The sequence below is a fragment of the Sciurus vulgaris genome (assembly GCF_902686455.1).
Source record: "Sciurus vulgaris genome assembly, chromosome: 7".
Lineage (NCBI taxonomy): Eukaryota > Metazoa > Chordata > Mammalia > Rodentia > Sciuridae > Sciurus > Sciurus vulgaris.
Genome location: NC_136467.1, coordinates 123,423,138 through 123,446,344, shown reverse-complemented (window position 1 = coordinate 123,446,344; position 23,207 = coordinate 123,423,138). Strand labels below are relative to the sequence as shown.

Below are 23,207 nucleotides of genomic sequence, written 5' to 3'. Positions count from 1 at the left end.
GCAGCTCTCCTCAGGGCAGTTGGATCCACAGACGGCTGTCAATCTGGGAGCGTGGCATGATAAGGTGTACAGTGGAGGATGGAGAGGCCTGAGCTGGTACAATGGAGATGGGGCGGACAGGTCACTTGAGCAGTGATTCTTAATGGGGGAGGGGGGCAATTTTGTTTCCTGGGAAACATTTAGCATGGTCTGGAGATGTGTCTGGGGTCACAGGTGGGGGAGTACTGCTGACATTTAGCAGGTGACCTGGGATGCAGCTCACCATCCTATAGTGCACAGGACAGCCCAGACCCCCACGACGAAGGGGTGTCTCCATAGTGTCTCAACAGTGCTGAGACTGAGACATGCTACACTCCATGAAACCCAAAAGGACAGCCTGCTGTGCAGAGGGAACTGGAGTAGGTCAGAACTCTTGAAGCCACACCTCCTGGGTTCATGTGAAGCCTGGCTCTTCTGTATATGGGCTGTGTGGTGACCGTGGGCAAGTCTCCTAACATCTCAGGACATCAGTTTCCTTATCTTTACTATAGGTTATTGGGAGAAGTTAAGTAGTTCAATGCATGTTTGGTGTCTATAAAAGTTACTGATAACTGGGCATGGTGGGTGGCACACCCCTGTAACCCCTGCAAGTCAGGAGTTGGGAGTCAGGAGAATCGAAAGTTCAAGGTCAGCCTCTGCAAATTAGCAAGGCCCTAAGCAATTTAGCGAGATCCTGTTTCAAAATAAAAAAAAAAAAAAAAAAAAGGGGGCTGGGGATGTGGCTGTGTGGTTAAATGCCCCTGGGTTCAATTCCCCCACACACACACAAGAAAATGACTGCTACATGTGAAGCCTCCTATGACACGAGCTACCACTATTTTAAAACATAAATCCTCTGTTCAAAGCTTTGCACTGGCTCCCATTGCCAAAGTCCTTCCCAGGGCTGACAAGGCATCGGGTCCCCTGACTCTCCCTACATCTTCAGCCCCATCTCCTGCTGCTCTCCTCACTTTCCGTGCTCTGGGCTGTCCCCCTGGGCACACTCTGCCCATGTCTACCTCTGGGCCTTTGCACTTGCTCCTCCCACTGCCTTGGAGACTTCCTTTAGGATCAGTGTGACGCACTACCACACCCTGGGACTGCTCAGCTGTCACCTTCTCAGGAGGATATTTCCTTTTCTTTCCCTTTTTTTTTTTTTTTGGTACTGGGGATTGAATTCAGGGCACTTTATCACTGAGTTACATTGCCAGCCTTTTTTATTTTTTATTTTGAGACAGGGTCTTGCTACATTACTGAGCTTGTCCTGGAAACTGCAATCCTCTTGCCTTAGCTTCCCAAATTGCTGGGATTACAGGTGTGTGCCATCACGCCCAGCTAGGATATTTCTTAACCACTGGTAAGAAACAAAAGAGAGAAAGAAAGAAAGAAAGAAAGAAAGAAAGAAAGAAAGAAAGAAAGAAAGAAAGAAAGAAAGAAAGAATGAATCTGAATGGACAGATGGATGGAGAAATGGACTAAATGAAAAGCTCTATCTGGAGTCCCAAGTGGGAGGGGGATAGAGAAGGTGGGACGGTAGAAAGGAAGAAGGGGCAGGGTCCTGGCATGTCCTGGGGCACAAGCCTTGCTCATCTGCCCTCCTCTGGGGCTTGATTCCCTGGGGTTCCCCTGCTGGGCCCTGGACATGGCACCTCCAACAAAGGCAGTGGCCAGGCCTGAACAAAGTGTCCCTTTCTCTCTGATAAGTTGCCTCCTTCCAGGGACATGAAGGACAGGATGTGTTCTGCTGCTCAGGAAGTGCCCAGAGGGCCTGGGCGGGGCTCTGGAATGGGCATGGAGGCCTTGGCAGCTACCCTGTCTGGAGTCAGTCACAGGGAGCAAGGGGCTGGGGCTGGCACACACCTAGCTCACCCCTGCCCCTCAGCATGCACCCACTCCTCATTCATAAACAAATCTTTTTTGAGAGCCCTTGCATGCCCCTGAGAACAGGTCACTGCTTGTGAGAGGGCTGAGAGGTCTGGGTGACTGGCTGCCCCTCACTGGGAAACTGGCCTGCTTTGGGCTCCTTTGTCCTAGGCTGCCATGGTTGGAGGTTGGGCTGGGTGGGAGGTTAAAGCAGCTTCAGAGACTGCTGGGACAGACTGGATACTGTGAGGGGTATGTGGAATGCCCCTGGACCTCAAGGAGGGGACTGAAGGCCATGTGTTACCCAGGCCTTCCTGACCCTCCAAGTCCCCAGCTCCCTGTGTCTGAGGGCGCTTCCATGCTCAGCCATGTGCTGCCAGGAAGCTGCCAGTGTGCCTCAAGATGGGCTGCAGCTCAGCTTCTCTTGAGCTTGAGACCAGGTCCAGAGTCCCAGTCCTTCCTCGTCACTTCCTTCTAGGCACACACTCCTGACTCTCCATGACCTTCATTGCCCCTGGCAGGCAGGGCAGGGCAGGACAGGGACAGGTGCTTGGGCCAGGCATGGCCCTGTGCCCTCTGGCCCCCAATCTTGGAATCTGGAAGAAACTTGGAGGCAGACCTAAGGTCTCTTAGTGTCCTCTAAAGTACCACAAGAGCTGTTTGCCCAGGTCTTTGATAATCTCTGCTGGAAAGCCTTCGATCTGGCTATGGCGGTTCCATTGGTCACAGACTGTGATAGGAGGGATGAGTTAAAGCCCCAGAAGCAGCCCTTGAGCAGTGACCAGTCACCAGGAGTTGGTGAGCAGACACCTGGACTGGCTGCCTGACAGCAGAGGCTGTCATGACCTTGTTCCCCAGCTCCCAGAGAAGCAGGCTCTCATCGTCCGCCCACTGCGATGGCTGCTTCGACAACAAGCCTGTTCTGGTGTCTTCCCTCCATGTCTTCCCGCCTGTGCATCTGGGGGCACCTGCACCAAGACAGATCTAATGAGGTTAGTGTTCACTGAACTTATAATCAGGTGGGGAGGTGAAATCAACAGAGCTATGATAAGGAAGGACCAACAAGAATATGTGTAATTAATTAGCAATGGTGACGGTCAGCCCTGTGCCGGGGGCCGATGATAGGGTTTGATGTCTGCTATCTCACCGAATACGCACCATGGTTCTCTGCGCTTGCCACTTTCTTTCCCCATTTGAAAGATAAGGAAGCTAAGTTTAGGGAAGTTGTTCAAGGTTAGGAGCGAGGAAGTGGCAGGGTGGTCTGAAGGTCCCTGTGCTAAAAGAGACAGGTCAGAGATTGTTGGCCTCTCAGGAAGTGGGACATTTAAGCCAAGCCTTGAAGAATGAACAGACATCAGGAAGATGAAGAGTCTTGGGAGTCTCCTGGGCCTCAGTGTTCTCATCTGTCAAGAGGACATGTCAGCACCCCTTGCATAGTGTGTCTGGGGAGTAACTGAGTTGATACAGACATAAAGAGCCTGCAGTAAGAGTTCAATCTCATTGTTGCTGGGCATGGTGGTGCACCTATAATCCCAGTAACTTGGATTGTGAGTTCAAGGCCAGCCTGGGAAATTTAGGGGGAGCCAGTCTCCAAAATAACCAAAAACCCGAAAAAGCCCAAAACAAAAACAAAGTAATTGTTATTGGCCTTGAATGAGAACAGTGTGAGCTGTTGGGTGTGGTCCTGGTTGGAGGTCTAAACAAGTTCTACAGGTGACCTTGCAGCTCCCGTTCCCAGCACCAAGGAAAGGAGAGATCTGAAAAACCAAAAGTTATAGTCTGGAGCCCCTAAATGTGGGATTTTACACCAGCAGTGTGGCATATTCCTCTTTTAAGAATTGCACAGCCAGGTGCAGTGGTGCATGCTTGTAATCCCAGCAGCCCAGGAGGAGGCTGAGGCAGGAGGATCGTGAGTTCAAAGCCAGCCTCAGCAAAAACTAAGTGCTAAGCAACTCATTGAGGAGACCCTGTCTCTAAATAAAACACAAAAAATAGGGCTGGGGATGTGGTTTAGTGGTCAAGTGCCCCTGAGTTCATTCCCTACTACTAAAAACAAAAACAACAACAACAACAAAAAACTATACAACATCTGGCTCCCAAGTCTTTATATCCATTTATGACAACTTGGAAGTCCTTCTTGCCATCTAACCTCTTTACCTGCTGCTGTGCATTTTGTCTGTGGGGATAAAAGAAGAGATAATGAACTTCAGTGACTGGTGTTGGAGTCTGCTGGAATGGGGGCAGGTAGAACCTGTGTGTGTTTCACAGACTGGTGCCCAGAGAGGACACTTAGCTCAAGATGGAGAGAGTGTTCACTAGGCACCCCTACCCCCTGGAAGGTGGAGCCAGAGGAAAAATCTAGATGGCTGTAGGTGGAGGCTGGAGTCACAGGCCTTGACTGAGTCCCTGTCCCAACTTCAGGGCTCCTCCCAGCCACTGCCAAGGAGGCGTTTGGGGCAGGATCTGCAAGGGCAGGAGAACCGCGCTCTGCCTTGCCTTTGGGCGTAACTCCTGAGTGTATAAGATTCTCGTAGATTTCCTGTGTGTGACTTTTCTGCAATGTGGAGGTGAAACTCCATAGTCAAGCAGCTCTGAGTTTGATTCCTACTTGTCACATATTAATTTGCAACAATGAGTGAATCCCTTTACCTCACTGAGCTTTCCTTATGTGAAAAACAAGGACACCTCACTAGCTGCACAATCTTCACCAACCCATTAAGTAACTGAGTTTCCACCCCCATCTATGGAATGGTAATGATTTATTAGCTGTTTGCCCACGATTCTCATTGGCTCTGTGTGCCTCAGTTTCCTCATCTGTGAAATGGGACTAGGGGGAGTGAAGACTGGTGCTCTAATACAGCCATAAGTGCGGCCACAGAGTTGGTCGTGGGTGGTTCCTCCTTTCTGAATCTCCGCAGGTGTCTGGTCTTGTACAGCCTCCCTCTGCTCCCTCAGCCAAACCTGGACAACTCCAGAGGGACCACTGATGTGCTAGGGCCACTCCTGGGAGTGGCTATGCTTAGAAATAGAGCATAGGACCAGGGCAGTGCCACCCAAAGGAAGTAGCTACGGAGGCTCAGCTGTACCCACCCCAGGTCTGTGAAAGGCCTTCCGGGGGTCAAGAGCTGAGTTGGTACTGGGGGCCAAGGCAACAAGGTATGCATAGGTCCTTGGGAAGACCTCACCCTCATGCCCCTGCTTTAGCTGGGAAGAGGTGGGGAGATGTGACAAGAGGGTCCCAATGTCCTTTAGGGATTGGTTCATCCCTATAGACTGAGCAGGCGCACTTGGTGGGAATCTGCCTCCAGGAACACACCCTTTGGGCACTGAGGAGGCTGACCACAGGTCCTCCCAGTCCCAAGACTTCCCTTCTGGGGAACTTGGGATTCTATGCTCTAGTGCTTTCTACAGCAGAACACGTTACCTGTCATGCAATGGGCCCAGCACTGGCCTGGCACATAGCAGGCCCTCGATAAGGGTTTGAAGGATGAATGATTGAGTGGAGACACCCAGAGGAAAAAGCAGAGGACCTCTGCTAGCCCTCGACCTGCCTCTGAGTTCTTCTGCAACCCTGCCACAGTCCTCTGCCTACAGGCCTCCTCACTCTCCCCAGGGAGATAAACATGCTGGAAGTAAAATTCCTAGGACAGTCCTGAACTGTAGAGAGGGCAGGAGTGAGTGGATACATACTCCCAGACTGTCACCAGCAGGTAAGTCTCGGGTACCCATGGCTGGGATCTTCCTCTAAGCCCTGGCCTCAGGGTCTGCTTTAAGGAAACCCAAATAAAGCCAGGGTCTCAGCCTGGTCACTACCATCACGTGACCTTGAGCGAGTTAAATGACTAACCTCTTTGAGACTTGATTTCCTCACACATCAAGCGTCTCCATGGTGACCATTCTGAAGGGTGGTGAGGATAACATCTCCCAAGAGGTGAAGAGCGCTCTGTGGGCTGGAGAGCACTGGCTGGAACTTGCTTTGGAATTGCTCTCCCAGGGTGGTGAAACCCTCTGTACCATACTACAATGGCGATTGCACGACCTTCAGTATGTCACAAGGCATGGAGCATGCACCATAAAGAGGGAAGACTGAGAATGAATGAAGTCCAAATCTAGAATTTTAGTTTTATTTCCAAAAATTAAAACAAGAGTAATATATAGTAGTAAAAATTTGTATTAAACAATCAAATTTTCCCAAGTATTTAATGGAATCAAACTGTAACCCTGAAAAAAGAAGAGGGGAACCTGATGTAAATGATGAGCTTCAGTTAGCTAATAATCTATCAATATTGCTTCATCAACTGTAACAAATGTGCCACTTAAATGCAGAATGGCAATAATAGAGGAAACTGAGAGTTGAGGTATATGGGAAACTTCTATATTATCTGCTCAATTATTCTGTAAACTGTTCTGCCAAAGTGAAGTCCATTAATGGAAAAAGAAAAAGATCAACCTATGGGCTAGAAAGCAGAGCTGGAACTTTCTTTGGAATTGCCCTCCCAGGGGCTCCACCCACACTGGGATGAGGTCAGAACTGAGGAGGACATCAGCAGGGCAATGATTCAGCCACTGGACTCCCCCCAGCCCCAGGGCCCAGGATTCTGGAACAGACGAGTCAGGCCAAAGCAGGGACCCAGAAGGTTAGAATCTTCTTGTGAAGCAGGTGGACACCCTGCGAGGTTCATCCTGGGAGGCTGGAGGAGGGAAAGCAAATGTGGAAGAGGAAGGAAGCCCCCTCCCCCACTCACGACAGCCTATCTGGTTCTTCAGCTCCCATGTTGTGACATGTCCTGCAACACCCTCGGATTGGGGGAGCCCGAGGGCAGAAAAGTCATCCTCATCTTCTGTATCTTGTCATCTCCAAGGACAGCTGTCACTTGCTCTGGACTCTTGGGCTGTCTGTTTCTCCCTCCCACCCAGCGCCCAGCACCTCCTGCCTGGACCCTGCTGTGGCCCCTTCAAGCGGTGCTGTATTCGGATGCTGGGGGTGGGTTTCAAAACCCAGATGCTAGTCAGTCAGCCAGTCCTCCCAAGGGGAACCCCTCAATGGCTTCTTGCTGCTGCTGCTTCTTGTTCTTTTTTTTTTCTTTTTTTGTGGAGCTGGGGATCAAACGCCAGGCCTCACATATTCTAGACCAATCACTCTAATCACTGAACTATATCCCAGGCCCTTTTTATTTTATTTGGAGACAGGATCTCATACTTTTGATTTTCCTGCCTCAGTTTCCCAAGTAACTGGGATTACAGGCTTGCACCACCATGACTGGCCCCAAAAGAGGCCAGATAGTACCTTCTAGAAAAAAGCTGGTGCAGACGTGGAGGGTTTTTGCAGCACCTGGGCCTCAGCAAGGCAGCATTTTCCTCAGCACATAGAGATGCCTGAGTGCCCTGGCTGCCCCAGTGGTCCTGGCCCACTGAGGTGGGGGCTGCGCCCCACCAGGCCTCAGGAAGGCCTCCTCTGTTCCTAGCCTCAGAGCTGGGTGGGGGTGTGGGAGGAAGAAGCCGACTTTCAATCCAGGCCGGCTGCTCTCCATCTGGCCAGCAGCCTCCCCCGCTGCCCCAGGACAAGGGCCCCAGTGTCTGCTCCACTCCTGCGCAAACAGCAGGCCTTTCTCTCCCTCCCTACTCCAGAGTGCCTCAGCTGTGACCCCTTTCTGCCCCCTAAGAAGAGCATGGCACACCCCTCCATGCACAACCTCTTCCTTCTGAATGATCCAGAAATAGCCTGACCCACCCAGTACGTTTGGTGGGTGAACCCCAAGTTTTAGCAGTTCCCAGCTCTGGCCAGGCAGCCTGGGCAAGGATTGGCTGGTTGGGTCTCAGGCCTGCCAAGGTGGGTGTGGGTGTGACTGGAGGCCAGGGTCCCGCCCAGGTGGACTTGACGTCATCCTCTTCATCTCCTGTCAGACAGCCTGCTCCCGCCTGGTCCTGCCCAGGGGAGGTTTTTCATGCTGTCCCCACAAAATTGCAGGGCCTGTGCTCCCCACCTTCTAACCCACCCTTCTTGTTGGCAGGTGAGGTACCAAGGTCTGGCACACTCACAGAGGCTTGCGGAGATTTTCTTCACCTGCAAGGACTCTCTAGTTGGGACAGAGAAAGGGTGGCCAGAGGTCCCCTCTCCTGGAACTCCTGCCAAGATGTTGACCTGGGTATTGGGCTGAGGTTACCTCAGAGGATGATGGAACAGCCCTCAACCTTCACTGCAGCTGCACCTCTCCCCGTCTCTGACAGTTCTCAGGGGGGTTCAACTCAGCCCATCCTCCAAGCCAGTGATGGGAGAGGCTCTCAGGAAGTGATCATGAGGAGGGGCTTGGAGGCCTGATTTGTGGAAAACTTGATAAAATCTTTCACCTGGGAGGATTGCTGGAACCCAGAGGTTCAAGGCCTGCATGAGCAATACCGTAAGATCCCATCTAAAAAAACAAAAATTGTACCTTGCACATGCCCTGTCCTTGGTCATCCATATAAACCAAAATTCTACCAATAGATTGTCATTTCTTCAGATCTACCAGCACTTAGCTTTTTCAGGAGTACTCAGGACCAGGCAATAAAGACAATTACAGAGAATATTTACTGACCAAGCTAAGTGCTTTGCAAAAATGGTTACTTAAGCTAGAGGTTTCCATTCTACCCTGCAGACCCACTCTTCTGTTCTTGCTCTGCACCTCAGGAGCTGGCCCATGTGGCCTGAGTCACAGAGCTCCTTTGCCACGGGTTTCCCATTAGATTGTGCCAACAGGAGGCTCTGGCAAGAAACCAGAGGGCTGGAGGAGAGAGGTAGTGGCGTTGGTTCCATTAGTCCCCTCACCGGGTTGGCAGTGGGTGGGCCTTGCTCTTTGCAGACCTTCCTGCCCTCTTCCACCTTTCCAGGGCTGAGTGGGGACATCTCCCTACAGTTGCCAGCTCTGGGCACCATCCCCAGTGGTTCTTGACCCTGCCCACACCTCTGCAGGTCACCGGGTCCTCAGCCTGCCTCTCTCCAGTCACTCACTGGGGCGGTGCGGCCAGTTTCCTGCCAGGCCCTGACGAGTGCAGCTTTGCATTCTCATTTCACACATAATAAAACTGAGACCCAGGGAGGCTGGTACCTTTTCTATCCAACCAGTAAGTGGTCAGAGCTGGGACTCCAGAGGTTCTGCTCCAGGACTTGCTTTTTGCTGTGTTTGGGAAGGTGTTGGGTGTGGGAAAAGTCACAGGGGACCTACCAGCACCTCGGGGGAGGGGGAGGAGGTGATGCCTGGTGATGGGATGTCAGTATGGAGAAGCCCCTGGGGTAGAGGCCCTTTGGTTTCAGGACTCCAGACCAGGGGCTTCACTCTAAGAAGGCCCACATTTGAAGGAAAGGAGGCCAGGCCTCTTTCTATGAGCAGTGGAATCTCGGTAGCAGATTGCTTTTATCTCTTGCTTTACTAGACCAGGACCATGTGGTCGGGTTGTCTGGCCGCATTCCAACAGTCTGTTTCCCCTCCAGTCCCTTGCATATGGTAGGTGGTCAACAAATGTCTGAAATAAATAGATATGGCATCGATGATGGGTGGGTGTGGATGTGGGGCTCAGAGAAAACATGGCAAGTTCCGTCTCCATTTTAGGCTTCCCAAAGGCTGAGAGGGTGTCTCAATGTGTGGTAAGAGGATGAGGGAAAGTGTCCGTGCCTGAGCTGGGTGTGTGTGAGGGAGGGTGTGTGCGAAGGCTCCTGGGCCAGGCATCCTGCACAGTCTTCCTGGCTGTGGCTAAGTGGCTGCCGTGGGCTGGGGTGCCCGCCCAGGGCAGCTGATGGCATGGGGAAGGAATTCTCTGCGAACCCCAGCGGGCCTGGGCTGGCACCCCACCCACCGTAGTGACCTGGCTGGGTGGCTGTGGCACTGAGTCAGCCTTTCTGCCTGACTCCGCCCCACCCATCCTGGCCTGGCTGTCATCAGAGTGAGGGGCAGAGGAAGCCCTTGAGAACTCTCTGTCATCTGCCCCAAACCACAAGACTGTCACAGCTAGCAAGAGGAGATGTTCCTACCCTTCCCAGTCCCAGTCAGAGAGGGTCAGTGGAGAACAGTCAGAGCCAAGGAATCTGGATCTGTGATGTGAACCCCACTTATAAGGAGGACCCTGAGACTCCAAGAGGTCTGCGCTATGTGCAAGTCACACAGCAGACCTGGGAGCAAGTCCCCAGGTTGGGTTTGAGGCAGTGGAGGAAGCCTAGGGCTCAGAGCTGGTGGCCTTTCCACATATATCACCTCCCATCCCAATGTCCCCTTTCAAGTTCAGGGAGAAGCTACCCCTCCTTTTGTTGCCTCCCCAGGTCCAGGCTGGGAGCGAAGTGTAGGGGCTGGGTTTCTTGGGGGTCTTCCTGCTGGGTTTGGAGTTTGGGGTCGACGCTTTGAACATCTTTATTTTTAGTTATAAAAATATAGTTTATATAAAAATATAGTTTATAGTTATGTATATACGTTGTCTGAATTCAAAATTTGAATAAAGATATGGTAAGCTGGTGATTACCCAGTGACCTACACCTGTAATCCTGGCTACTTGGGAGGCTGAGGCAGGAGGATTCTGATTTTGAGCCCAACCTGGGCAATTTAGTGAGAACCTGTCTCAAAATAAAAAGGGCTGGTTAGTGGTAGAGTGCTTGTCTAGCATGTGCAAGTCCTTGGGTTCAATTACTAGGACTGGGTGAGAGGGAGACAGAGGGTGAACAGTAATCTCCTCACCCAGTCACTGCCCCTCAGTCCTCTACCCAGAAGTTCCTGCCACTGGCTTCTGGGGAATCTTGAGTTGGAGATTTCTGATCTGAGCTTTCCATCACCTCTGTTCTCCCTCTGGGAGAGTCTCCCCTGGAGGTGGGGTTAGTGGGTGCTGAGAGACACCCAGTCATTGAGGTTAGGGCCTGGGCCAGGCACACCAGTTGCCACAGGAATGGTGGTGACCTCCTTCCTGGACCTGAACTTGCCTCAACCTAACTGTCCCACTCAAGCCACTCAGGAGAGGTGGAGTCTATTGTTTCTCCATCCAGCTTCTTAGAGCATCCCAGGAAGCTCCTCACTCTCTACTCGGGGGACTCAGGCACTTGCCACCTCAAGCTGGAGCTCCCGCAGTCTCCCTGTGTATTTATCTCCTGGTGGAATGTGTATACTTTCCCATTCTTTCTCCTCAACAGTTTAATTCCACATAGATTTACTAAGCACTTACTATGTGCCTGGCCTGGGGATAGTGCAGTAGACAACCTCTTCTTCCAGGAGCTCACAGTCGACTGAAGTGTGGGAAAGAAGATAGATCATTACTACCCATGACATGTGTCTGATAGTGGGGGAATAAAGAAATTGCATTTTCGAGGCTACCCTCAAACTTCCAATCAAGATAGTTGACAACGTTCTGTCCTTATGACCCAGCAATTCTGTTCTTTAAGTTTTTACTCTAGATCAGGGTTTAAAAAAACTTTTTAACAGATATCCTCAGTAAGATATAATACACTGTGACCCAGAATATACATACAACATACCCACGACAGACAACTTTCACCTTAACAGGGACTCTAATTATGCATGACACATGTTGATATTTTCTAATCAATTTTGAATTTTAAAAATGCTGATCTTTACCCATTCAATTAATTTCATAACCCATAACCCATAGGCTTCAATCTATAGCTTGAACCAAAGGACCCTTGGGACACTTATGAACGTACACAAGGACAGAAGAATGTTTACTTCAGTATCGTTGAGTAGCAAAAACTTAAAGAGGTCTTTTTTCTTTTGTGGTGCTGGGAATTGAACCCAGGGCCTTGAGCATGCTGGGCAAATGCTCTATTACTGAGATACATCTGCAACCCTTAAATAAATCTTATCACCAATGGAACGAATGAACAGTGATGTGGTCAGGAAAGGGACTATCACATTGAGAGACATGTATCAAGGCAGCACACAGGGCGAGAGCATTTATATAAAATGTAGCCCCTGCAAAGTGATATCAGAGATTGGTATGTGGTACATTGGTACGTGGGACAAGCATAAAAATCTGCACGAAATGCTACTTAGCCAAATCAGGACAATGGCTATCTCTGGAAAGAAAAGGGAGGGAGAGGGGTGTAGCTGGAGAAGAGTGCATGAGGAACTTCAGCTGAATTGCAAAGGTTTAGTTCTTAAAATATTTGGAACTAAATTTTGCAAAATGCAAGCATTTAAACAAAGCTGGAGGAAAGGTACAAGAATATATATACCCACAATGCATATATATATGTATGTACATATACACAGAGATGGATATATATATATATGTATATATATATATATATATATATACATATATATATATATTTATTTATTTATTTAATTTTGAGGTTTGGGGAGTTGAACCCAGGGCCTCACACATGCGAGTCAAGTGCTCTACCAGTGAGTTACATCCCCAGCCCAATCTATTTTCTTTTCCCACTGTCCCCATCCTGGGTACTGAACCCAAGAGCTCATACTCTGCTGCCAAGGTATATCCCCAGCCCTCAATGTATTATTTCTTAAAATATTCATGATAATATTTAAAAGATTGATGCTCCAGTACTTCAGGAAAGGAGGCTTTGTTCTGACCATGGCGAGAAGAAGCAGGGTGGTAGAGAGAGGAACAGGGCCCCGGGCAGAGGTATGCGTGGATGAACACCGCAACTTGAGTCCTTCCTTCCTGGGGGCTGCTGTGCTGGGGTCTTGTGCCTCCTGAGTGTGGGTGTGATGCTCTCATGCTCTCCCCATTCAACAGAGGAGGAAGCAGGGGCTGAAAGAACTGCTGTTAGAACATGGCAAGTCTTGCCTGCGCTTTTTTTTTTTTTTTTTTTTTTTTTTTTAATGTGCCTTACTGGGGTTCAAACCCTCCCACTGAGCTCTACCACTGAGCTACATCTCCAGCCCTTTGTATTTTTTGTTTTGAAACAGGGTCTCACCAAGTTGTACAGGCTGGCCTGGAACTTGAGATCCTCCTGCTTCGGCTTCCTGAAGAGCTGGGATAACAGGCATGTGCCACTGTGCTTGGTTTCATGCCTGCGCTCTTGATCTGCCCACAGCACGGTTCTTCCTTGAGGGACAAATTTGTTGTCTGTAGAGGGGAAAGGGGTAGGAATAGTGGGGATAGGGGTGAGGGTCTGGTTGGGGTAGGGCCCGCAGACTGTCCTGTGGGCAGCAAGGAGATGCAGGAGATCTTCAAGCAGCAGAGCAAGAGAATGAACTCACCAGAGTTGTACCATCTGTTTCTTTCTTTCTTTAAAAAAATTCCTTTTGGTTCTGGGATTGAACCTAGGGCTTCACACATGCTAAGCACGTGCTACACCCCCAGCCTTACCATCTGTTTTTTAAACTTTTTTTTTTTTCTTTTTTTTAACCAACTGAACTTTTCTTTAAACAAACTCTAATTCAGAACCCAGATATATAAAGAGCTTACAGTGGGGCTGACTTGGCAGAAGCAGGTGATTGGGGCCTAGAACATAGGAGTGGCTCCTGTAGAAATAAATAGCATGGGCCTTGTGTTCCAGAAAGATTCCTAGAAGCACTGTGTGGCAGGAGGCTGGCAGGACTTCTTAGTCAGCTGAGGAGGGAAGGCATGCTCTCCATCTCTGAGTCCTCCTGGATGTCCTGGTGGGCACAAACACAGAGACTCAGACACCTAGGCTGGGGGCAGGGTGGGGAGAACCTAGGGATGTGCTTTGGGCACACAGGCCCAAAGCGGAGTGGTCTCTGCTTCCTGGCTGTGAGACCTTGGCTGAATTATGGCAGCACCTACTTGAATCTCAGGAGAAGAAGGACATGTACATGCAGACATCCACAGGGAGACATGGGGAGGCAAAGTAGGCACAAATCTGAGTATGGCCACTGAATAGTGTTTTCAACTCATCCCTCTTCATCTCATTTGGAAGGAGAAAAGGCAAGTAGGCCCAGGCTGGTGGCTTGATCAGAGCCTGGTGCCCAGTAGAGGTCTGACACATGGTAGGCCTTCAATAGATGCTTATGGAATGAATGTATATTTTCCCTTTCTAGCCCCAGGGAATAAGGGGTGGCCTGACTCCTGGAAGCAAGTGGAACTGCCTTCCCAGTGAGGCTCCACCGATGAACAGGGGCAGGTCAGGCAGCTCAGTGGGTACAGGGTGGTGGAGAGTATGGGCCAAGTGAGGAGCTTGGCTTCTGCCTCCAGTTGTGAGGAACCTGCTGTGTGACCTCCATAGTTGACACTCCTCTGGGCTTTGGTCATCTCTTTTTGGCAGAGTGGAATGTGTGAAGTTTTTCAAACTGCACTTGCAACTCTTTAATACATTTTATTTTTTAAGTTTTTGCCTTATTGGAGATTGGACCCAGAGATGCTCTACCACTGAGCCTTATCCCCACCCCTCTTTATTTTTTATGTTGAGACAGGGTCTCCCTAAGTTGCTCAGGCTGGCCTCAAACTTGGGGTTCTCTTGATTCAGCCTCTGGAATCATTGGGATAACAGGCCAGTAACATTGGCCTGCTTCTTGATACATTTTTTTTTTAAAAAAAAGCAATTTAGTGGATTACCACCAACATTTAAAACAAAACAATCGAAATAGAGTAGAAAATATCGGACCGCATCACAGGTCATAAGGGTAAGTATTGTTCTGTGAAACTATTGTTTTGTATATATATAGATGAAGGTGTGGACTGGTCTGATGTAAAACTTATTTGTGGGCCCTGGTGGAAAAGCTGTGAAACACTGGATTAAGCGATTCTGGAAGTGTCCTGCCTTCCCACGTTTTAAGCGTCTTTTGTGAAAACAAAACAAAACAAAACAAAACAAAACAAAACGAAACAAAACAACAACAACAAAAAACCACACACCCGGGGTTCTTCTCCTGCCCGGGTCAGCAGCGGGCTCCTGGCTCTGAGTTGTTTCCACCCCTCCCGGGTCTCCGTTCTTCCTGCTTCAGTCTCAGAGTCCCCTCCTCCGCTTTCTCCCAGGGACAAACGCCCCCGCCCCCACCCCTCAGGAAATAGGTGGGGGTGTCGGAAGGGAGTAAATACGATTGAATGGGGGTGGCAGTGGGTACTCTACCTCGGGAGTTCAGATAAAAGCACTAGGAAGCAAACACCCCAGCATCCACAGAACAGAAAGTAGGCGAGCTGGGGACGACAGTTTGAGGGCAGGACCTCCTCAGCAAGAGTCTGGCGGAGGCGTCGCAGCCGGTCACTCCCAGAGGGCCGGCAGCCGGACTTGTCATTGTCAGCGCTTGGGTGCGCTATTAACTAGCCAAGGTAATTTTCTCTTCCTCAACTCCATTTTTTTTCTTTTTCTTTCTTTCTTTTTTTTTTAAAGGAAAGACAGAAGGAGCCAACAGTTTTGGAGCCAACTCCTGGAGAGGGAGCGGCTGAACTGATTCGGAAGTTGGATCCCTTTGTACACAGGAATGCGGAGAGAAAAAAACAAAACCCACCCCATTGCTTCATTTCCCCTCCAAGCCCGAGCACTTTCTATTGTGCAATGAAAAGTCTTTTCACGTTGAGAAAGCGAATCCCGATTTGCGCTGCAAAGGGACTAGCGCTCCCGCAGGCGCAAGACGCCCCTCAGCTGGGCGCCGAAGCCACCGACAGGGCGCTCTGGGGCACGTCCTCCGCGCGCCGCTCACCGTAGCGCCTGCGGGGGCGCTGGACTCCCCCTCCCGCGGGCGCCTGCACTGATTCTCGGCGACCCTGGGGCCGGAGAGTAGACAGTTCGGGGAACTCCGAGGGCGGAGAGCCCCCTACAACTCATGGGCTTCCCGGGGACGGCGGTTCCTCGAGCTTGCGGGAGCTCCGGAACTCCCCGGAGTCTTTCGGGGCGTCTTTGGGGGTCAGGAGGCAGGCGGTGCGCTCTGCGTCCGGGAGGCCGGGCCCGGACGCGCGAGGGACGCGGAGCGCCGGGAGGCGGGACGGTGCACATGGGTGCCGGCGGGCGGGCCGCGGCAGGGCGGGGGGGGGGGCAGGGGTGTGGCCTCCCCGCCTCCCGGGCGGGATTTGCATGTGTGTGTGACTGCCCCAGACTTCCTGCTCCTTCTACGCTGCAGGTACGAGCGGGCCGGGCCGGGCTGGCGGGCGGCGGGCGCGCCAAGACGCGGGCACCTCCTCACCCGGACCCGGGGCCGCGCGGCGCCTCCTCCGGCTCCCGTGGCCGCCAGCCCGCCCCGGCCGCCCGGAGTGCCGGGCTCTGAAGTGGGAGTGCGCCCCTGCTCGCCCCCCGGACGCCTCCGTCCTCGGCACCCAGCCTGACCGCACGCCCCTGGGCACCCCTGCTGCCCCGGACCCCGGGGGGCCGCAGCCATGAGCGAAATGTCTAGCTTTCTCCATATCGGGGACATCGTCTCTCTGTACGCCGAGGGCTCGGTCAACGGCTTCATCAGCACTTTAGGGTGAGTGAGCTGAGCTTCAGCGGGGCGCGGGCAGGGAGGGGACGCCAAGGGCCCGGGTGCCAGCTGCGAGTGTCCCGCCGCCGCGGCCCGCAGCCTTTCAACAGAGGACCAGGACTCCCCAGTCTTACGGAGAGAGGGAAGGGCTCGCCTCCGTCTTTTACAGAAAGGAAGTGAAATGTTTGTTCAGGTAGGAGTCGGGGGCCCTGCGGGAGTTGGCAGGAGGCGCCCGGGTCGGTGGAACCTCCACCCGCGGGCGCATGCCTTTCTTCGGAGTGGGGCGGAGGGGCCAAAACTTCCTATCAGGTGGTCCCGCGGGCGAGCAGGTGGGTGCCTGGGAGGAGAGTTGGGAAAGGCATCGGGCCTGGACGTGCTCGGCTCCGGAGTGGGCCGAGCTGCGGCGGGTGCCAGGCTCAACCTGGAACCCGGAATCCTCTAGTACTCATCCAGTGGCGCCTTTGAGGGGTCGCACCTTCTTGCTCACTGCCCTCTCTCCGTCCCTGTCCGTCTTTCTGTAGGACTGTTCTCAGCCCCTCCCCTTCCAGGCGACCCAGGTTCTGGCCGGCTGCCCCCTTCTCCCCGCCTCTACTCGTCAATTTCCTGTTCGGCTCTCTGGCGCCCCTGGGTCCCTGATCCCAGGTTTTCTAGAGTGCTTTACAAACATTAATTAATTCTGGTCGCCTACCCCTCAGGTAGGGTCCCTGGATAACAGGAATCAATTCTTGTCTTGGTGACCTGTACCGGGGATGGGGCAGAAAACGAATTAAGGCAGAGAAAATGGTTTATCTTTAGAGTAGTGATCCACTGTAGCCTTGGATGGGGTACAGCAGTTTGTCCCACCTCTCCTGCCAGGCCCCAGGGCAGGACCTGCTCCTTTTGTCCCATTTACAGTTTGGGGGCCTGTGTTCAATTGTCTTATCTTCCCAACTCTCTGACTGACCCCACTCTGCTGAACACTAGCCAGCCCCAAGGATGTGCCTCCTCTCTGGGGGCTTTGGAAGTCAGTGATGGCACCCTCAGTCCAGGGCAGGCTCTGAACTGGGCTTGGCTCAGCCTTTTGTGGGGAGGTGGGAGTCACATGTCTCCCTTGGTATTTTCTGCACTATCCAGGCTCTCCTATTCCCCTCTTGGGTCAGATGTGGTCTCCTACCCACTTCCCACTTGCTTGGATTCCTCCTGGAGAATAGGAGTGGAGTCACATCTGGGCCAGCATCTGTGCAGGCCTCCCCCAGAGGTGTAGGCCAGGGTCTACATGTATTAGGTACACAGTGAACACCTCAGAATGCTGAGGGAAGGGAGTGTGGGAGTTGTGGGGGAGAGTGGAGGCCAAAGGACTCTGGGGACCTCTGGAGACTTGGGAATTCACCATTTTTTCTTGTTGCTTATGCCTGGCTCAGGGCCAACCATACAGTGGGTGTTTTTTAAGTATCTTGAGCCGTCCCTCCCCTATATATTTGCAGTACTGGGGTTTTGAACCAGGGCTCATGCCTGCTGGGTAGGTGCTTTACCACTAAGGTACATCCTCAACCCTTGTATTTTGAGATAGGTTCTCACCAAGTTGTCCAGGTTGGCTTGAACTCACAATCCTCCTGCCTCAGCCTTCTGAGGGATTAGATGTTAACCATGGGGCCAATACACAAAGACCTTAACAGAGCCAAAGAAAACCTCTTATTTCCCTCTCATGGGTTTCCCTCTGTTACCCCCTGACTAACTTCCTCCTACTGTGAGTGACCCGTTCCTGCACCAAGCGATCAGCTTTTTCCAGTCTACCTCCATCCCACTGGCAAGTCCTGGTGACCTGAGAGCCTTATACCCCAGGTCCCCTCCCTCTGCAAACCCCCTCCAACATCGATGGACATCCCCCTACCAGCCTAGCACGCTATCACCAGATTGTGCAGACCCCAACTGTATCTGGTTTTTTTCCTCGTCTCCCTCTGCATACACCTAAAACTCCAGGTGCAGTTCCTAGAACCTGTCCCTGGCTCTTTCTCTTTACCTTTGCTCTTGTGTTGCTCCACTATGCCATTCAGCTGCTAGTCTCCACCTGAGTAAGTCTATCCACCCTCTAAGACCTAGTGCAAAGTGGCCTCTTCTGAAAGATCAGCCTCCTTCCCCATTCAGGGAAGAATTAACCCTTTTAACCCAACTGCTCATCGGTGTTATTCAGATTTTGTCTGAGGGTTCCCTGTAGGCCCATCTAATGATGGGTACTTTTCCAGAATTTATTATACCATTCATGTATTTGGCACCTGTCATAGGTACGGGCAACTGTATTTGGGTGCCAGGGACTTGGTGGTGAATAGGAAGCTGTGGTTTTCCTCACCTTTCTTCAAAGTCAATGAAGAATGATTGTAAGTGGTATAAGTCATTGATACATTGCAGTTTAGCATTACTGAGAAACTTGGTGGAAATATGGAATCTCAGACCCTGCACTCAGTCTTATTGAATTGAAGCCTACAGTTTAATAAGATCCCCAGGGGACTGGTGGGCCAAAGTGTGAGAAGCATGCTCTAAGTGATTCTTTGCTCATTCCCAACTCTGCCCCTGTTGCCTTTCCTGGGGCTATTGGTGCCATGGTCTGGAACCTGGGAGACTGATATGACTGAGATCCTGGGCTGGTGTCGCGCCCCAGTGCCTGCTGTCCAGGAGATTGCATAAGGGTTGGGTTGAAGTGGATTTGTTGAGGACAAGGATGACCTTGGTGGTAGAGGGCTGGGTCAACTGGTGACATTTGGTGGGGGTAGGGAGGCTGGGGCAGCCTTCAGATTCATGCCGGAACTCTTCAGGGCAAAGTGAAGGTAACCAATTACATCTTGCTGGATAATCTGAGCTCTGAGAAGATTGTACATTAACTCTGTGGGAGGATGGAGGGTCTGGGGAGTGATCCTGCAGTGGGTTGAGATTGCTGGCCACCTGGGAAAGCAGGCCCACACCTGTTCTTGGCAGGAAAGTGTGGGGTCAGGGCCCTGCCTTGTCCCTCACCCAGGTGGAGGCAGTGAAGGGCAGAACTGGAGCAGCTAATCAGGGCCAGCAAGAGGTGGAGGATTAGGGTTGGCTCAGGCCAGCAGCTAGGGAGAACTGGTCATAGGAATACAGAGTGGACCCTTTAGGAGCTCATGTCAGGCCTCTGAAGATCTCCATGAGTTGCCTAGAGGAGTAGCCCCAGACCCTCAGGAGTGGGGGAATGCAGGCGAACTTGGCTTGAAGGTGATTGCCCAGCACTTACGCTTCTGTCCACCCATTGGCTGGCCTGGAGCACCACTGGGGAGCCCCAGGGCCTCTGGCCTGGATCACCCAGACTGGGCACTTAGGAATAGGATCAGAAGGGTCCCTGTCTTCTCCCATGGGGTTCTCTGTCCCTCTCCATCCTGACATGCTTCCTGGGAAGGTGGTGCTGGAGATCAGGACCCAAGAAATGTGGGAGTAAGTGTGGAGAAGCCCAAGTCCCAGGGTTAGATTCTCGAATAGGGAGCCCCAGGGCTGGCTCTCAGAAAGGGAATCTGCTCCAGTTCTATCAGTAACTTGCTGGATGTTTTTGACAAGGCCCTGCCTTCTCAGAGTGTGTTTCTGTCATCCTGCATATCTTCTAAGGTGCTCTGGCTCTACCTGAGAAACTGCTGGGGATCTTTCAGAAAAATTTTAATTTCTAAGTCCCATGCCATATCACTCTATCAGCATCTCTAGGGGTGGGATCTGGGTGTTGGATTCTTTAAAATTCCCCAGGTGATTTTAAGGTTGTACCTAGGTTTTGGATTCTGAACGGGAAGTCTTCCCAGGCTGATGGGCTATGATGAAAGCCAGCCTCCTGGGTCTCCTGCCCCTTGGGTCCAGAAGAGCCACCTTGCCCTCATCAGACTTCATTAAGCCATTCAGTGATCATTTATTGAGCACCTACTATTGCCAGCCATTGTTTTAGGGCACTGGGGAATCAGTAGTAATCAAGCTGAGTGCCAGATCGTTGCATTCTGTGCAGGTGGGGAGAGTGAGGATCTCAAGGGCCTTTTGAGCGTTAAGTCTCTGAGGACACATGTAATTCCACGAGGAGGGACTGCCCCTCCCAAGCTGACCGCATTCCCCCAGGCAGATTTCAGACCTGCCTTGGCTTTCATTTCATTGTGATTTCACTGGAACAAGATGTTAGGCTTCTGTTCTATAGCCCAAGGCAGGGCTTGGTCTTGGCTAGCCCGATCCATGCAATTCATTTTATGAAAATAGTATTTTTTTCTGATTAAAAAATAAATTCACGTTCCATGGAGAAAACTGAAAAGCTCAAATAAAAAATTACCTAGAATACCACTGTGACTTACAGTATATCCTGTGTAGACCTTCTAGCCTTTTATATACCCAAATAAACATTTGCAAAACATATCGAGCTGCACATATGGCTTCGGATCCTGTCTTTTTTTGGATACCGTCATCTGTCTCTTCCCATGCCAACTCGCCATTTTATGGCTGCATAGCACCCATGATAGGACATTCCTTAATTGATTTAAGCAACTCTTGCATTCGGCATTTAGACTAGGCGTTTGCTGTTATAGACAATTTGCCTCTGAACATCTGGTGCACACGTGCATAGATGCTTGTTCAGTTATCCTCTGAGGGTAACATCCAGAATGGAGATCAAAGAGAAGGCACAGCTTTTGCCTCACAGGCTCCCAAAGCTGCGTGTTTCTCTGGTGCTGGAGGCGCATGGAGAAGGAACTCTGTGCCACCAAGGTTCTGACTCATTTCATGTCCCATTTGTGTGGTTGCACTAGCGTTGAGGAGAGAGACCAGCCTCCTGGGAGTTGGGTGTGGTGGAGGTCCCAGGCAGCAGGAGGGCACAAGAGGAAAGGGGTGTGAATGATAAGTGGGGAGACAGGAGAGGTGTGGGGTTGGCTGAGGATAAAAACAGCCCCAAGTTTCGCACCTTGGACTCCCTTGGCCTTAATAGAATCCTGTTCTAGTCGCTTGCCCACACTCTGCCCTACCCCTACATTCCTGACCCCACGTCCCCTCCCTGGCTTGGCCCATGGGGCGGTGGCTTGGGTTGGGGCTAGGGACAACATGCCTGGGTTTTAGGGATGTACCAGTTTTCTGCTCTCAGTTTGGGGGAAGGTTCTGGGGTTTCAGTGATGCTTGCACACACATTCTGGAATCCTTGCATGGCCACCTCCAGCTCTGCTGTGTAGACTTATCCCAGGTTGGAGTGGGGCTGAGAGAGGAGGGGAGGAAACTTGGGGGAAGGGAGCGGAGCAAAGTCCGAATCTCCACTAAGTTCATCTCAGGCCTCTGAACATGAGTTCTGAGCCCTCCCAGTATTAGGCTGGTTGGGCCCTGGGGCCTGTGGTACTCAACTTCAGTGCCTGCAGTCAGGACCCTGGGTTCACACAGCTGGGGAGAGAGGAGGTCAAAGGGTCTTTCAGGTCAGGGCTGGTGGGAGAGGAATGGTGGAGGCAGAAGTGAGACTGGGCTTCACCACAGCCAGTCCCAGATGTGAATTGGGTTGGGGTCAGGTGGGGCCACAGGCAGGAGGAACTCATCACAGGGGGTTGAGTGAGGGAATCAGATAGTCACAGGGAGCACAGTGCTGTTTGTTTGGCCAGCAGGTGGGCAGAGCCAGAATGGGCAGCAAACACAAATCTCAGCCCAGGGGCAGCTGCAGGTGCTGGAGGCAGACACCTGTGTATATTTGGGTAGCAAATCTCTTTCCTAGCTTCTCAGCCAGCCAGCCCACAGCCCCTCCTCCAGCCTGCAGGACGACCAGGATCTGAGTCTCCAACGTCTGAGTTCAGACCTTGATGACAGGGGTGATATGGGTCATGAGGAGAAGTAGGTCTGTCTCAGAGATGATGATGATGATGATGATGATGGTGGTGGTTTCCATTGAGCTTTACAGACCATTTACAGTAGGTGGCTCTGGCCTTCATCTGTGCTGTCCCTTTGACTTCTTACCACCAGCTAAGGCCTAACTATAATTCAGGAAAAGGACAGAGAATCATTTAGAACACTAATCTATTCACCACCTAGACATAGTAATTTCCCCATAGTTGCTACCTTTTTTTTCTTTTTTTTTCAGTACTGGGAATTGAACTCAAGATATTCAACTACTGAACTACATCCCAACCCTTTATATTTTCAATTTTAAGACAAATAAGTTGCTAAGTTGCTTAAACTGGCCTCAAACTTGTGATCCTTCTGCCACTTAAATCCCCAGCCACCCAAGTCGCAGAGATTACAGATGTGTGCCACTATGCTTGGTTGCAATGCCTTTTTTTTTTTGCCAAACTATTTTATAGTAAATTATATACATTGCATCTTTTTCATCTCCACAAATTCAGTATACATTCCTAGAAAAAGGGTATGTTCCTATGTAACCACAGTGCTGTGAACACACAGTCATTTCCTAATAGCATCTAGTGTGCAATCCATGGTCAATTGTCCCCAGTATGTCTTTGACCACGGTTTCTTTAAGTTAGCATCCTGTCAAGGTCCATGTGTTACATTTGGTACTCAATATCTCTCAAGTCACCTTCATCTAGAACAGGGCCGCCCCCACCCTGCTCCCCTACCATGATTCGGAGTTCTCATGTGAGAACGCCCTAGGCTGGCTCACTTCTGGATCTCATTGTCAGGCTGCTTTGCTGCTCTGCTTCCCAGAGAGCTCTGTGGAGGTCTGGAGCCAGGTGGTCTGGTCCTGAGGGTCTACCCTGCTGAGGTCATCCATCAAGTGGGGACAGATTGAGTATCCAGTTCTGGGTGATGCATAGCAGCAGAGAGGCCTGGACCTAGTAGGCTAGTGTGTGAAGCCAGGGCAGGTTGGGTGGCCCATGGTTACTTCTTTTTTCTGTTTCTTCTCAGCTTTCCCTCTTGTCCTCTGTTCCTTCTCTTCTCCTTTGCCCTTATAGATACATCTTCCTGTGCCCCCAGCTGCACTGTGGAGCTCCTAAGACTTGTCACAGCTCACCTAATCCTGAGCCAGAGATGCAGACT

The 23,207-nt window shown here is 51.3% G+C and overlaps 1 protein-coding gene across 1 annotated transcript in view; it reads left to right on the top strand.

The window, feature by feature from the left end:
* Positions 1–15,378: 15,378 nt before the first annotated feature.
* Positions 15,379–23,207, top strand: part of ITPR3 (inositol 1,4,5-trisphosphate receptor type 3) — an 88,594-nt gene continuing 80,765 nt past the window's right edge. The window contains 1 exon segment of the mRNA XM_079147292.1: positions 15,379–16,238. Coding sequence (XP_079003418.1) covers positions 16,150–16,238 — 89 coding nt within the window. The 5' untranslated portion in view covers positions 15,379–16,149.